Source organism: Panthera pardus, unplaced genomic scaffold (assembly GCF_024362965.1).
Source record: "Panthera pardus isolate Hobbes unplaced genomic scaffold, ASM2436296v1 HiC_scaffold_20, whole genome shotgun sequence".
Classification (NCBI taxonomy): Eukaryota; Metazoa; Chordata; class Mammalia; order Carnivora; family Felidae; genus Panthera; species Panthera pardus.
The window spans coordinates 75,500,394-75,517,923 of NW_026526766.1; the positions used below are offsets into that span (position 1 = coordinate 75,500,394).

The following is a 17,530-nucleotide window of genomic DNA, read 5'->3' on the forward strand; positions in this document are numbered from 1 at the left end:
TCATTGGAGTAGAGGAATGGGTTTGTGACCCATAGGAATGCTCTGTGAAGCACTAAGATAGCTGCTGCTAATCCAGTGTATTAGCAAAGAAATAGGCCTTCTAGGAAGGAAACTGGGGCCTAAGTATTTTAGCTTTTTTCTTTCCCAGTGTAAATTGAACCCCATCAACATCAACTGAGTGCTGACCCGTGGCAAGCCCCATGCTGAGAACGGGGTAAACAAAAATGGATAAGGCATGTTCCCCACCCCAGGGAGCCACAGATGGTGGTGGATATAGACAGGTGGAGTGATGATTTGGAATAGTGTGAATGTGTGTACTTACAGGAGGTGGATGAGTGCAGAGATGGCAAAGGAGGAGGTGTGATGGGAATCAAAGAAGACTTCCTTGAGGAGGGGCACCAGAATGGGCTTTGGATGTGTTTATCAGGGGACGAGATGGGGAACCGAGTCCCTGACAGAAAGAACAAACAACTCAAGTGAAGGCATCATGGATGATGCGTCATGGTGGGCACCCCCAACCCACACTGGGAAATTCGAAAGAGGGAGCAGATAGAGAGGTGAGGCTATAGAAGGAGGCAGTATCTTGGAGGCTGTGCTGGGGATCTTGGGCTTACTCTTGCACATACAGGAGGCTCTTCTATGACTCCAGGAGGGGAAAAGAGAGGGAACTGTCATAAAAGTATTCTACCAGCCAGGATTTGGGCCAACCTGTCACGGACAGATAGCATTATGAAAAAGGTAAACACTTTCAACTCGCTCTGCAACCTTAGCAAGCTCTGAGAGTTCTTTATGTCTCTTTTCCCTCCTCTGGAATATGGGCATAATGATCCTACCTACCTCAGTCTTATTAAGAAGATGAAAGGAGATAATCCATGTAAAGTCTGACCACATAGAAGAGCCCATCAAACACTAAATATCATTATTCATAGACTTTATCTCACCTCCTACATCAAGCTGCCTGCTTGTTTATGTATATTTTTATTCAGTGATTCATTGGTTCATTTCCAGCCTTACTCAAGAAATGATTATCAGCTGCTCATAAGGATACATGACAGCAGACATAAAATGGGGGCTGAAAGACTCAGGAGAAAGCAGCAAGATGCCTCTGTTGATTTAGAAAATGATCCATTGAGTAATGTGCCTGTGACTGATGGAAAGCATTAGTGTCTCTGTGGTGATAGGAGAGCCAGACTCTATGAAGGAGGAGTTCTTATTTATTGAGCACCTAGAATATGCCAGCCTCTTTTCAAAGACCACCTCTTCCACTCGCCAACATGTGTTCATTGTATGTATTGAAGAGCTAATGATGATAATGGGGAGTTAGTTCACTTTCCTGATATGCCAGTCTACAACGGCAGCCATTCCAAATGCAATATCCCTAAGTCCATTTTACAGACTAACAAATAAAGGCATACAGAATGTAGAATCATCTGGTGGGGGGCGGGCAGCATGATGCCCGGTGACAAGAGCGTAAGTTTCCTGGGTAGACAGAATTGGCCTTGAAACCCATTTCTGTAACTTTGGGCAACCTATGTAATCACACTTGGACCATGTGTTCCTTATCTTGAAAAGGAAGCAATAACACCTCTTTGCAAGGTTGGTGTGCAGATAAGAGCAGGCCTCCTAGTATAGTCCGTGTTTGCCAAATAAATGGTTTGACGTTCATAGTGAATGAGTGAAATAGAAAAGAAGCCAAGACTAGAATACATGTTGCCTTTTCCATGGTCTGTGTCTTTGATTTACATCCACATTTATGTGGCCCTGTCACCAGTCAAGATAGCAGAGCCCTGAAGAGCAAAGATAGAGATTTTAGGTAAATCTTGTTTCTAAACTGAACTCTGCTATTTATAAGCTGAGCAAACTTCTCAAATCTCTTAAACTCACAAGGACTTAATTTTCTCAGCTGTAAAATGGGATCATCTCACTTACCTTATAACACCATTGGGGGGAAGTCACGGAGGTAATGTTTATAAAGTGTTTAACGAAGTGCCTGGCACATAGTAGCTCTTAATTACTTGGGGAATAGCTGTTATTTGAAGAGTACCTTTTTTGGATGGTGATGACAGCTAAGGTTCTTTTTCTATTACAGAGCATACTTGGATGTTAATGAACTGAAGAACATTCTTAGACTGGATGGATCAACACACCTTAATATCTTCTTTGCAAACTCCTCGGAGGAGGAATTGGCAGGAGTAGCAACTTGGCCATGGGACAAGGAGGCCCTAATGCACTTAGGTGAGAATTAGAAACTTCTTCAGGAGGAAATTGGATTAGCACAGGAATAAATTTAGTGGCAATGATAATGATGATGATGAGCATGACTTGGATGATGGTGGTGGTGGTAGTGATGACGAGCAATCTATTAATCGCTTTCTAGTATACCGAACTCTCTAGCATTTCTTATCTCATTTCAACTGCCGAGCATTGCTCTGAAGAAAATAACATGGTACTATTAGCCCTGTTTTACCAATGGGGAAACTTAGATCCACAGAAGGAATAGGGCTTATCCAAGGTAACACGCAAGTCCGTGGCAGAGCCACATTTGGAATTCAAGTTTCCAACTCTGTCCTTGGATTGCTTTCTTTACACACCCCTTGCCTCTTAGTGCATACAAATATCCTCTCAGCCTGGTAATCGCTTTGTGCTGACACAACTAAGTCATGAGTTGGCTTGAGAGATACCAAAGAGACCAAAGAAAGTGAGTTATTCCTCTGTGTTCCACTAACACTACCAGGAACTCTTCTTACACTCAAAGTGTGCTGTGTGTGAACACAGACCAATTACTGAAAGTCAGAAAAGACCCTGGTTTCTGAATCAGGCCCTATAAGCAAACATTGTAGTTCTTTAATTTTGATTTTTTTCATGCTCCCTTCTAGTACATGTCTATATGTACACATGCATTTTTTTAACTTACACATCTTTGAAATCACAGCATAGATAGAATTTTATGTTCTCTCTCTCTCTCTCTCTCTCCCTTTTTTTTTTTACTTAATGTTATGCTCCCTACATGTTTCCACATGGTAGCATTCTTCCTAATCACTTCTGCTCCATCCTTTTTTCACTTAACATCACAAGACAAAAGCATCCTTCCAGGTAATTTCCGTCTCTCTAAAGGAGACATTTTTTCATGACCACATAATATTCCATTGAGTTTACTCAGCCACTTTCCCCTTGATTCAATGATCCCATTCTTTGCAGCCCTGGATAATGATGCCTCCCTCAGCGAGCGTCTTCATCTGGGAAGGTTAGGGCTCAGCAGAGTGACCATGCTGGGTGTTCTCCGAGGCCCTGACTACTGTCCCAGTAATACGCCCAGAGTCTAGTCTCCGCTTTCAATCTGCAGAATCTTAAAAATGAGGGAGTGTGCAGCTTCACATGATGAAGACTTCAAACTTTACACTTAGTTCCCTCTAGACTGCTCTTATTCCCCACTTACTTTTAAGGGAATGAAACCTATCCTGTGTGTGTGTGTGTGTGTGTGTGTGTGTGTGTGTGTGCGCGCGCGCGCGCACTCATGCACGTGCATGCATGTATGGAAGTGTGCTGTTGCATAAAGAGAGATAGAGACAAAGATAAATATGTATTGGTTCCCGTCTGGGGGGATTTTAGCCCCTAGGAGATAACTGGCCATGTCCAGATATTTTTGGCTGTTACAAATGGGGGGATGCTACTGGCATCTAGTGGGTAGAGGACAGCGATGCTGCGAAATGTATAGATTTAGCCAGAAAGAATTAACCAGTCCAAAATGTCAGTCATGCTGAGGCAGAGGAACCCTGAGCTAGATGATGATTGGGTGGAATAGACAGGGAGACAGGCAGACAGAGGCTGGGCAGAAAAGAGTGTGCAGCTTAGGCACACTTCAGGGTAGATGATCCGTTTCCATCGCGTGCCTCATATGATGTATGGGAATCCTGCTGGCCCAGAGCAATACACATGGTTGTTCTCAGCTATGATTCCACTTGGCAGTATGGCCTTAGGCAAGTCTCTTTCCTTCCCCAAGTCCCAGTTTGCTCAGATTTTAAATGAACGGGTTAGACTAGATGGTCTCCAGGGACAGTTCTCGGCGCTGAAATGCCGTCCTATTGGAAAAGCAGCTGAAAGTCTCTTCATCAGTGTCTTAGAGGGGTTGAACAGCAGGCTTCTAAGTTAGAGAAAAATACTCCTGATGATTCTGTGAATTTCAGAGGCTGGCTCAGGACCAGAAATACAGAAGGCTATAAATCCATAGCATGTTATAGTATTTCAGGATGATGTCAGGCTCAAACTATTTCACCTTTTAAGAGAGGCAGTGAAACAGGACTCGAGCTCTGTGCTGTCGCTCTGAAAAGGGGTGAGTCGGGAGGGGATGAGGTAAAACAAACAGAGCTGGCCCGGACATTAAGTCTGCAATCCTGTCACTATCCCTAGAAATACCTGTGGGGTCCTAGACCTTTCCACCCACCTGCCCAGTACCTCAAAGTTGAAGCTTCATGGGGAGACAGAGAACCATGGGCACTGTTGCAGCTGTTTATTTTAGAGCTCGCCAGAGATGCAAAGTCACTTTTCCAAGATCACACAGCAGGGTCAAATGGAATAGGGGTTGCCTCTCCTGTCAGGCTAACTGTCCCCATCCCCCTAACCTGTCTTCTTCCTGTCCTGAGAAATGCTGGCCAGAAGCGATTTCTCTGCACCAGACCCGACCAAACCCAACTTATTAGAACCATACATATATTTTACCATCTTTTCCTGCTGTGATGCCATGATCCCTGGAAAAAGGCTTGGGTGGGAAGGGGATTATGTTTCATATTATGATTGACAGGAAATAATTGAGAGAGATTTCCTGTCTCAATTTCTCTTCCTCCCTGCCTCTCTGCTTGCCCCTTCTCACACACGCGTATGTGTGCACACACCCCCACACACCCTCTCATACATCTTTATCTTTGTGCTAGAAGGCTCTGAGCAGTTCAGAATTAATAGACTCTGTGAGCCCCATGACTGAGCAAGCTCGCCCTCCCGGCAGTTCAATCCAAGAGAAAACTCCCCCCACGCCTGCCAGTTCAAATCAAGGCCCTGCCCCATCACCATTCTTTTATAAGACACCGCTCTGCCCTTAAAATCGCTACTTGCAGAATGTTCAGACCTGTATTTTAACCTCCTCTTAAACACAGTTGGATTTTAAAGTTTAAATATCTCCCTACCAGCCTATATATGTTTCTCCAGTGCCTAAACTGAACATGAAACATGCTATCCATTGATTCTGCTGAAATCTGTTCCATCAATCTCCCCAAGCTAAGCCAGACTCAATCTTCTAAGACACGTGGGGTAGACAACTGCTTCTCAAACTAGAACACACAGACCAGTCATCTGGCGCCCTTGTTAGAATACAGATTCTGATTCTCTAGGTCTGGAGTGAGAGGCCCCAGATTCTGTATTTTAAGTCACCTTTCAAGTGATGATCATGCTGCTTATTCTCAAGACACTCTGAGAGTAACGAGTAATTAGTGTAAGGTATCCACTGAATGTGCAGTGTTATGCTAGCTGCTTGTGTGTGCTTAGTTAGACCTCAGAAAACTTCTGTAGTTGGCTTAGCATTCAGCGAAGATTCAACAGACATTTACTGAGATACGATATTCCAGGCTGTGTGATTGGCATTAGCTGTAGAACTCACTAAGGGGCCTGGCTCTGGAAGCTAAGGATCTTGAGTTCAAATCCCGATGTGAAACCCTACTGACTCCTGATCATGAGCCAGTGACTTAACCTGTCTAGGAAGTCAGTACACTCCTATAGGGGTTGTGAGTTGGTTAAGTGCTATTCGATGCATGAAACACTGAGCACGGGGCCTGAGGACACGTGATAAGTGCTCAAGAAACATTGGCTATAATGATACTGTCATAGTGATGAGCCCAACATGATGCTGGCCATCCTGAGTGCTTATTCTCATAGAGCACCAGAGATGAAGTGGGATTCAGAGATGGTAATCAGTTTGCTCAACGTCACAGTGTTGGTGAAGAGCCCAGAACTGGGACCAAGGTATCTGATCATGAGGGCTTCAATTGGACAAGAGTGTGCAGAATGTTTGTAAACCACAGCATGCCTTACTGTTGAAGGACAAGGTAGCAGCAGAAACATCTACCAGCCCAGAAATCAAAGTCCTCAAATGCCAATCATGCCCCTTCTTTCAAGTTTGAGAGCACCTTGGTTAAGTTGTCTTACTTCTTTAGGCATTGGTGTTTTCATCTGAAAAAATAAAGGGATTGCACAGAATGACTCTTGGGACTCCTTCCTACCTAAGCAATGATTCATATCACAAGTCATAACGGTTCTCGGGGCAGTGGAGTCACAGGGTGGAGAAGCCTGTCGTTACTTTGGGCAGCACCCCATTTACCCACGATTGATTGGAGGATTTCTGCACCAGGAAGCAGGGTGCCCCGTTTGCTTAATGCTCTGGTTTTCCCCTTGCAGGTGGCATTGTCTTGAACCCATCTTTCTATGGCATTCCTGGGCATACCCACACCATGATCCATGAGATTGGGCACAGCCTGGGTCTCTACCACATCTTCCGAGGCATCTCAGAGATCCAGTCTTGCAGTGATCCCTGCATGGAGACGGAGCCCTCCTTTGAGACTGGTGACCTCTGCAGTGACACCAACCCGGCCCCCAAACACAAGTTCTGCGGCGACCCGGGGCCAGGGAATGACACCTGTGGCTTCCATAGCTTCTTCAACACCCCTTACAACAACTTCATGAGCTATGCAGGTAGGGACCCCTGCTTTGCAGGGAGCACATGGCCGGGTGTCATACATGGGCTCAGGTCCTGGCTCAGAGAAGCCTGGGCAAGGTCTTCCTTTACTAAGACTTCTTCATCCCAACAGTCCCTCATCCTAGACAATCAGGATAATAGTCCTTGTGTGAGACCTCAGGGGTACTTGGAAGCTGTTGTATCTGAAGACTCCTCAGAAGGGCGCACTTTAGGAGGCTGACTGGGGCCCAACATCAGGAAACCTGGGTAGATTCTAGCTTTGCCTCTGGATCACCTGATGCCTTTGGGTCTATCCCATCCCCTCTCTGGGTCTCACTTCGCTCAAGAAAATGGAATCTTTGGATCCAAGGAACGTTGGAGAAGTTTCCTCCTAATTTTGCAGCTATATTTTTCTAAGCTGGTGCTGACTGCAGCTTTTTCCTTTTCTTCCTTTTTTGTTTTTTACTGCAACTTTTTCTTAAACATAAATCTCTCATACCCTCTTTTACTATTTTACTACAAAAAAATAGAATGCTTTTTGGTTTTGCAATTTGCATGAGATGGGGACATTCTTTTCCTAATTCCATATATCCTGTCAAAACTCTTTTCTTATACCATCAGTAATAGTGCTAGAGACTCATTCTTTGGGTTCAAGGATGTCCTGTACTTCTTTTAGAAAAATATATCAAGGCCACTTCTAGCCCTTAGAACATTTTTGGAAAATTAAAACAAGGCCATCTCAGCCTTCACTGCTGGCCTCTTAGACCAAGAACCGTAGGGCCCAATCCACAAATTGCACATGGTAGCCCAGCATTGAATTTTATTATAATATTAAATTTAAGTGTCTCTTGCCCCTATGAAAATAAGTGAGTTCTGTGAAGGCAGATATTATCTCCAATGCCTCATGGTATTCCCAGCACCTAGCACAGAGACTGGTGCTTAATAAATGTTTGTTAAGAAGAAAGGGAGGGAAGAAAATGAATAAATTCTCATAAAGGTATGCAAAAGTGATTCTAATCAATAACAAAATTTCTGCTTGTATAAAAGTTTGTGGTTCGTAGAGGACATTAATACACACTATCTCATTTAACTGGCAACAAAACTGTAGGGTAGAAACTATCCCCATTTTACAGATGGCTGTACTGTAGCTCACCAAAGTCCTTTGCCCCAGGTCATGCATCTGACCCCAAGCATTTTCTTCTTTTCTGCTCTTGTGCAGCTCTTCAGAAGAGACCTAGAGATGGGTGCGTAGGAAGCAGAACAGCCAGGCCGGTTTTCATATTCTGTTCCACAGAGATGGGGGTGCAGGAGCTGTCAGGCATGACTCTGGGGAGCTCTAGATGGGACTCCATCTCTCTTTGAACCAGGAAAGCTCCCTGTCAACTGTTTCCCATTTCTTCCGGGGTTTTGCCTCAGATTGTGTTGGAAGAGAGATTATTGCTGCTGAAACCCAGTGAATTTGATGATCCCCAGTGGGTCTTTCTGCCTTCCTGTTTGGGCTGATGACTTCTGGGGGCCTCTTCAGTTTAAGGCTCATGTCGTTCAAACCTGAGATCTGTGGAAGTGTCGACCACCCAACCTTAGCACCATAAAGGGGTCTTTAGGTTTAGGTCTTTAAAAAAGACCACAATGCTGGGTATTGCCTCAAAAGCAGATTCCCACTAGGCTCCCTTTCCCAGCCAAGCCGACATCCCACATCCGGTGCCCTGTCCTTTCACGCAGCCCTACTTACGTTCCATTTCTGTAGCACCTTTCCTTGGCCAGCTCGATGCACATGGAAAATAAACAATAACATGAATTTGGAAGTTTGCCGGACTGTTAGGGGCCTCAGAGCTGCCACTAGCTACTAGACCCCCATAAACTAAATCTTTTTTTTGTTGTTGTTCCCCTTCGTACAGATCTAAAGGGTGATTGATTTACTGTTGTTTTTTTAAAGGAACCCCTCAGCTCAGTGACCCATTAACAGCAGAACTAATTCACTGAGCTACGATAACAAACTTACACCCGCAAAAGCATATTCAAGGCGACCACGAGCTTTGAAATGTTTGTTTTCCTTAGGATCTCTGATAGATGAGGTGACAAAAGCAGTTGGATGAAATTCAAAATGCAGAACAGGATCGGGTTCTCATGGCCAGGGAGAGCTGTGCACAGACGCTGCGCAGTCCTGGCCAGAGGGTGGGGACCCTGCTGGGTCAACTGCCTGGGGTTCCTTCCTTCCTGGGCGCTTCTTCCTCCGGCCTGGTCACTGGTTGAGCAAAGAGTCTCGTGCAGTGCTGTCCACTAGAACTTTCCGTAAAGATGGACATGTCCTGTGTCCATGCTGTCCAGTATGGTAGCCACTAGCCTGATGTGGCTCATGAGCCCTTGAAATATGGCTAGCGAGACTGAGGAACTGAATTGTTAGCCTTCAGTAGTCTTAATTAATTGGAATTGAAATAACCCCAAAGGCTGGTGGCTGCTGTATTGGTCAGCACAGGTCTACAATAATTATTTATTTTAAAAAAATTTTTGAAATTTATTTATTTATGCTGAGAGAGAGACAATACATGTAGGGGAGGGGCAGAGAGAGAATCCCAAGGAGGTTCTGCACCGCCAGCACAGAGCCCGATACAGGGCTCAAACCCAGTAAGCCGTAAGATCATGACCTGAGCCAAAACCAACAGGTGGACACTTAGCCAACTGAGCCACCCAGGCACCTCAATACGTCTGCATTAATTATTGAGTGCCTATGACGATACACCACACACTGTGAAACACTTCATAGGCTTGTCTTATAGAATCCTCAAAATAACCCAACGAGGTGAGTGCTATTCTTACTGAACCTATTTTACAGATCAGAAAGTGTGGGTTTCATGTAGCCTAAGGAACTTGCCAGGGTCACACAGCAAAAAGAAGGTAAGCCTTTCTCACTGTGGAGCCTGTGCTTATAATCATTCATCATCTGGCTCTGTTTCTGATGCTAAGGGAGGTAGAGGGTGTCCCAAGTACTCAGTTCAAGCAAACACCAGGCAGGTTGATCGGGGCAAGCTTAGTTGAGCACCAGGGGAGTACTGTCACCTTGAGCTGTTGGATAAGCCCTGAGCAGGTAGAAAAGCAGAAGCCTAGACTCTACTTTCTGAAGATGATGGGCCATAGGAGGTCCCCCGAAGAGCACCGTCCAGTCAGGTCTTCCTCAAGAGTGAAGAAAACAGGCCTTCTCCAGCCTACAGGAACAAGTGTCTTGTTACCCTCATTCTGCATGTCGGGGCCTTTCAATACAAATGGATGCTTCAACCCTGTGCTCCCAGCTCTCAGGAATAGATCCTACAGAAATAAATTTATTGACTTCTTTGAAGATGTAATCATAAGAATGTTCTTAGCAATATTCATTGTCCAAGTATCAATTAAGTATTTACTACCTGCCAGGCGTGAAGAAAAATGCTTATGTGTGTGAAAAATTAGAAACTGTTTGCAAGTCTGATGAGAATGGATTGTTGTAATAAATCGTGAGGCCTCTGTATGATAGAACATTATGTGGTCACTAATGATAGTGTAGTAGATGAAGAAGAGGGGTAAACAGAAGCAGAGTAACCTGGTGCAGAGCACCAAGTTTGGGGGTGCAGGCACTGAACTTGAATCCTCCCTGCATTAGCCTTTGACCCTAGGCAGTGACTTCTCCTCCGAGCCTCACTTACTTCCTGGATAGCATGAAGGATAATCACACCTCCCTTTTGTGATAGTAGGTGTAATCATGCAGGTAAAGGATTTAGAACTGTCCTTGGTACCATAACTAGTTCTTCCTAAGTGATATTAGTGGGTTTATTTGTTAACTATTTAATGTGAAAATGGTCAGGGAACCTCGTACAGTGTAAGACCTGGCATGTGTGTTTGTGTATGAATATATGTATGTATATAAATGTATGTATATATATGATGTAAATATATTTATGATAATGAGAATTATAAATATTTATATGCATATACATACACACACATATACTCCTATGTACTAAGTATTAATTGTATTATCTCTAGGTAATGAGTTTAGGGTTATATTTATTTCTTCATAATTTTTTTTGGCACATTCCACATAATTTACAGTGAATATAATCATTTATTATCACTATCATTATTTAATAAAAACCAAAAAGTCAGGGATTCTTACAAAGGACAGCTATCGTTATCCATATACTAGATATGAATTAGCGTATTAAATGCCCTCATTAGCTTTAGGAGGCAGGTAGTATCACTATTCCCTATGGTTACAATGGGTACAAACGAGGCTGGCAGGGGCCAGCATTTTGCTCGGGGTTCCACAGCACATGGCAGCCCTGGGTCCATGACCCAACCTCCCCTGCTCTGCAGTCTCCATGCTGCAGAGGGGAACATGTTCTGGAGAACAAAGTTCAGTTACCAAAGTCAGGGCAATGCACCAGCAGCATGGGGACGGCAGCATGGGGATGAGATCCCCAAAGTCCTCTCGGCTTAGGGATAAGATGGGCTGGCTGGTCCTGGAGATCACGTGTCGGGAGGGGAAGCATGTGGAGGCAGGAAGCCAAGAGGGACTGACTCTAGACATGAGCTAATTGAGACAGAGCATTGTGATAAACGGAAACCCTTTGGTACCTTCCCCAAGATTCTGATAGCACCTAAGTCTCTAAGCAGTGTACCCTGGGACAGACGTTTGCTGACTTCTACTTTCAAGTTCACATGCATTTCTGTTTTCCTGCTAAGTTCTGTCATCTATCTCTTTTTCATACTCTTTTTTATTGAGAAACATGCAAATGGCTAATTTTTAAATCATTAATGGAAAACACACTCTTTTGGGAGAAAAGGGAGAAACACAAATAAGAGTGTCTGGAGGAAAAAAATGCTGGTTTTCTCTTCCATTCATCTTGATAAATACATTATGTCCTCCAGCTCACTGGGTCCCCACAGCAGCACTGTGGAGTGGGGTCAATTTAAATGTCCCCAATTTATACATGAGGGACCTGAGTTTTAGAGTTACTTCTCTCTTTTGGAAGTGACTTATTAGTATACTACTCAGTGCCTGTGCCTTAACATACATAGACATTCCCCTATTAATAGCCAGATGTGTTATTTCTGATATTTTTTTACCATTATAAATGATGCTTCAGAAAATATCCTCGTACCTAAATTTTCCATATGTTTCTTCATGAATATATGTCTATTGAATTCCTGAATGTGATATTGCTACATCAAAGAGAATGAATATTTCAAATTCTGGGATTTATCCTGCTTCTGGTTTTCTAATGCACACGGACACGTGCACGCACGTGCTGTTCGCAATCATGAGGCAGTGAGGATTTACTGAGCATTTATCATGGTTCTTTGTGCTCTACTCCCCTTACCCTTTAACCGAATTCGGAGATGAATGTTCTTGTTAGCACCATCATCCCCATTTACAGATAGGAAAACTGAGGCACTGAGTCGTGAATTCACTTGCCCATTTGCCTCCAGATCCTTCATGTATTGGTCTCTTTAACCATACTTTCTTAGTCCCTTCTCCTGACTCTAACCTATTAAGTGGCTTTTCCAAGTGCACTTTTTGCATTAAGAAGTGCAAAGCTCACAGCAACAAAGAAAAACGTACCCGATGATCTGGCCCTTCTTAGACTGAGACATTTGGACTCTATTCTCCAGGCAATGGGGAGCCATAGAATGTTTGTTATCCGAGGAATTAGATGGCTACATCGGGGCTCAAGGGAGATGTATGTGGTTAAAGATACTTGCTAAGGGACACCAGGCTCTACTGCTTCTTCCAAACATATGAAGGAGTCCCCAGGATGCTGGAGAAGACACAGACTGTCAGAAGTCACTCAGGAGATCAGAGGCAGCTTCTGTGTATAACCTCCTTGTACTCCTGTCCCTTCCCCAAGCTGGATTCTCAAGGTCCCATCCAACTGCCTAGCACCTGCCCAAAGTTATTTTCTGTTTGTTTGATAAGGGGGAAGTCAGTTTATGTTGCAGGATTCCCAGTGGCGGGTTTATTTTAAGATCTGGCGAGCCCCATGCTTCTCTGTCTGGGGCCCAGCTGCAGAAACCCTGACCTGGCCGACACCTCTGGGAAGTGGTGTTTTTGGAAACCAAGCGAAAACAGTGCCTTGCTCTGCCCCTGAGGCAGTTGAATAAAGCTGTTGGAAGGGTAGACAGGAGGCAGGCTTCTTCCTTGAGCGGCGAGTCGAGAAGAGAGTAGGGCTGAAGGTCATTTGATCTAAAGACATTTAAGAGGTTGTATTCCAGTCAGCTCAGACTCAGGCTCACATCCTATTTATCAATCACCTGCAGGATACTGTTCCCATACAGGGTCTCATTTATGCTCAGGCATCCTTCTATTGATTAGAAACATGGTCTTGGCATCAAGACTGCCTGGGTTTGAGTCTTGGATCTATCCCTAACATTGTGATCTTAAATAAAGTTGCATGACCTCTCTCAACCTCTATTCCCTTCTCTGTAAATGGAGAAAATCATAGTATTTACTCCCCAAATCGTGGGAGTGTTAAATGTGTCCAAGGACCAGTGCACCATGCCTGGCTTATACTAAGCACACAGCAAATGTCCCAGTGACAGTGCTGTCCTCATTCCCAGGACGGACATGAGCCTGATTGTTCCTAGGGCTGCTTGCCTCTGGCTGTGCTCACTGCAGAGGACACCATGTCCCTGGGTCCTGTAGCTCCCTACAGTCCTGACCTTTCTTTCTCCATCTGAGCCATCCAGTCTGGTTGACCTCAAGTACCTCCTTCTTCAGAAGCCTCCCTGGAACACTGCCCTTCCCCAACGTTCTGTCTCTTGTTCATCAGTGGTCAGCATTGCAGTCGTCAACAGTCTTCTGATCGCCTTGACTCATACAACAAACTGGCCTTCACTCTATAGTTAGACTGGTCCCTCCTCTGGGGCAGGAACATTTTAAGTTTCATCTTCCCGTGGCCCTTGGGACAGAGCAGAGAATATGGGATAGATGCTCAGAAGGTTTGTGAAGGACAGTATCACTGCATCCATGGATAGTGGAATGGATGAATGAATGTATGGGTGAATAGAAGGGAGTGAGTGAGTGAATCAACAAGGAAATGAATGAATGAATGAATGAATGAATGAATGGGAGATACTGGGTGAGTAGTGAGGCAGGAGCAGAATAAAGAAATACATCGCTTACTGACCAGGGATTTGGGGGCCCATGGAAAGCAATTTACCTGTCCCTTGTCCTTAGCTGTGACCTCTGGGCTGCTCAGTCCCATCCACCCTCCCCTTCCTCCCATTCCCTCTCACCTGCCTCCAGAGGTGATGACTGCACTCATTTGTGCACAGACCATTAACTCTTAAGCACTGAAAGAGGCCAGCTCTGTGTTGGCAAGGACTGGGGTGCTGGCTGGCTGTTCCCTGGGAGACGTCATAACTCTCTCATGCCCTCCCATGCAGCCAGGTTTTTATCTCTCCCTCTGCCCGCTCGCAGATGACGACTGCACGGACTCCTTCACGCCCAATCAAGTTGCCAGAATGCACTGTTACCTGGACCTGGTGTACCAGAGCTGGCAGCCCTCCAGGAAGCCGGCGCCTGTCGCCCTGGCCCCCCAGATCGTGGGCCACACGACCGACTCCGTGACGCTAGAGTGGTTTCCGCCCATCGATGGCCACTTCTTTGAAAGGTGAGTGTGGCCTGTGAAGTGGTGATCCCTCTCTCTCCTGCCAAGAAGAAGGGACTTCAGAAGGGAAGCAGTCTTGGAGAGGAGTTGTGCTGTTTTCTCTGTCCTTGCTCTCTTGTTCATCTGGAGCCCCTGGCAGTTCAGCCACTTAACAGTGACTGGTCCAGATAGGCATGTTGTAGATTTGGGGGTCAGGGGATACATGAATGATTGCTAATCGAAATTAATAAGTAATGATGCATGCTTTCAATGAATGAATGTTTAGCTTTATTTTATTCTGAAATACCTGGAAACTCTATCCTCTGGGATGGAGGTCCTGATCTCTTCTCCATGCATTCAGGATTTGAAATTGCCCCTGGTTAATGGGTAATTGTAATACATGTATAATATATATTAAATATCAAGGCGTATATGTGTATATGTACATATTCATATCATACGTGAATATACATGCATATATATATAATATATGTATAATACATATAATTAGAATCTTTGTGCAGAGTATTTCTTTGTAGAATTGAGGGTAGAATTTTTAGAAGACCAGGAATGATAAACCGAGGTACAGGAGTTTTGCTCCCCCGTCTGCCACTTATTAGCTGTACTGACTTGGGCAAGTTACTTTCCCGTGCAGAGTGGTCTTCTACCTCAGAAACGTGTGTCTTACGATGCCTCAGTGGTCTGCAGGCGTGAACCTGAATCCAGGGGTCTCTTGTGATGCCTTTCAGCATTGAGACCCTCTGAGGAGCTCAGGAAAACAGATTCTAAAGAGTCGGGAAAATAGATTAAGATGTTGACATTTACCCTTGCCTTTAATTTAGGGCTTATTAGTGTCTTAACCTCTATCCCAGCCCTTCTTTGGAGTGTTTTATCTAATACTGATGATATACCATTGATGATGGCAAAAATAAAAGCCAGCTAATGATTAACAAATAATTCTCTGAGGTTGTGGCTGTTGCCATTCATTAAGTGCTTACTCTGGGAAAGATTCTGCATTAAAAGCTTTGTTTGCAGAGTCTCATTTACTCTTTCTAGTAACTCTATGAAGGGGGAATCATTTTCCTCATTTGCTGGGTAAGGCAGGAATTGGAACTGAAAGAGGCTGAGAGATTTGACCAAGAGCCCGTAGAAGTTGGTGGGAGCTGGGCTCAGACTCACATTTTGCAGCGTCTTGTCTCTGGCCCCTGTGTGTTTTCATTAAGTCCGTCTAAAATTTGAATTATGAAGGGGGTGTTACCCCTACCCTCAAAAGAGCCACAGAAGGTGGTAAGGAGCTCTCGTGTGTGTGTGTGTGTGTGTGTGTGTGTGTGTGTGTGTAAATACATATTAGTTCACGGTGCCACATTAAATTGGGGCTCTGGGGCACCTGGGTGGCTCAGTTGGTTGAGTGTCCAATTCTTGATCTCGACCCAGGTCTTAATCTCAGGGTCGTGAGTTCAAGCCCTGCATTGGGCTTCTCACCAGGCGTGGAGCCTTCTTAAAAAAAATTGGAGCTCTAATTTTCTACAGTACCATCAGTCTCTGAATCTAGAACCTTTGTCTGGCAGCTGGGTGCATGTGTTCATAGGGGAAGGAAATGTAATCCCTGGGCCCTCTATAAAAACCCCCTTCCCCTGCCCCCAGCCGCCCTCACTGGGAGCTCAGAGCTGGGTTTGGGAAACCTCATGTGACACTTCAGAGCAGGCTCTCCAGCAGCCTGTAGATTTATTTATTTTTTCTGTGGCGATGAGAAGTATCAGACTTTTGGTCAAGCCTTGGCCTCAATTCCACTTAAAAATGGAAGTTTTGTAAATGAAGCTTCCTGTGTATGTATTTAATTTATATTTCATAAAGCAGTTATTGTCCATTAAATAAATACCATCTGATTGTTGGAACCTATTGGAGGGTTAATTGTTGTGTAATGAGATAGGTCTCTATTACATGGTACCCTCAGCTCCAATCAATATGTTTTTAATAACCTATAGTCAGTTGGTACTTGAGGCTCGTACAATAGCTATTCTGTTCAGTCTAAGATTTCATAACGGAGTTATCATATGTTAAATTAAAACTGACATTTTAGAAACATGTCTAATTAGGGTTAACAGCTACGTAGACGATAGGCTATGACTAAAGGAAGTTGGTCCACCAGTTCAATAAATTGTTATAAAGAAATGGAGCTATCACTCCCGCATACACTCAGTTTGCACTCATGTGCATTGGCCTGGTGCAGAGCATACAAGCTCTACTGACAAATTGTCTGCACTCCGCTCCCCGCTCCACCACTCTTGGTCTATGGGGCCTTTGGCAAGCCATCTCACCTCTTACTCTCTCTGACCCTCTGAATCTTCTTCCGTAATTGTGCCCACTTCAGCTGGATTTTGTGGGGAATTCAACAAACATGTGACATCTGTGGTATGCCTAGCACACCCTCTATGTTCAAGAAATATTAGCTCCCATCTCATACAAAGTTTCCCAGAGCTGTTTAGCTACTTGAAAATTCTCTTTCCCTGCAAAATCTCTGGTGTTTTCCACTACATCCATCAATGCCAACCTCTCGCCCCTGGCCATCCCTACGTCCTCCTGCTGTTCCTCACATCTGTGGTCTAAGAGAATACAAGGGTTTTCCTTAAAAAAACATATTCAGATCCTCCCACAGCCTGTGTCCTCACACATGGGCAACTGAATAAATAATTCAAGGCCACCCCTGGCTTTTCTAACTCCTTTATTTTTATCTGTCTTGCAAACATGTGTTGACGGAATGGTTTCAGTTATCTGAACAATTGGTGGTGGGGTATTAGAAAGAATTCTGGACTGAGAAGCAAGAGACCTGGGTGTCAAGTCTTTGCAACCTCATTCATTTCCTCTTCCTCTTCAGCCTCAGTCTTCTGATCTGTAAGCCAAAGGGCATCTAGCCTTTTGCAACCAAGGTTCCTATTGCAAATCTCAGAACACAGCAAATGACTTGAGTAACTATTTTCTCAATTCTCCCTAGAATGGTACATAATGAGTACCATTCTAGATGCATAGGAGAGAAGTAAACTCATCATACACAGTGGACATCTTAAAGAAGCACTGTTCAATGGTACTTCTGCAGTAATGGAAATATTCTCTATCTGTACCATCCAATATGGTAGCCATTAGCCAACTGGCTATGAAGCACTTGAAATGTGACAAGGGTGGAACTGAATTTATT

The 17,530-nt window shown here is 44.4% G+C and overlaps 1 protein-coding gene across 1 annotated transcript in view; it reads left to right on the forward strand.

Annotated features, from left to right (window-relative positions):
* PAPPA (pappalysin 1) overlaps nt 1-17,530 on the forward strand; it is a 244,000-nt gene that overhangs the window by 51,994 nt on the left and 174,476 nt on the right. Inside the window, exons 3-5 of the mRNA XM_019453913.2 lie at nt 2,090-2,235; nt 6,442-6,735; nt 14,169-14,361. Coding sequence (XP_019309458.2) covers nt 2,090-2,235; nt 6,442-6,735; nt 14,169-14,361 — 633 coding nt within the window. The remainder of the gene's footprint in view (nt 1-2,089; nt 2,236-6,441; nt 6,736-14,168; nt 14,362-17,530) is intronic.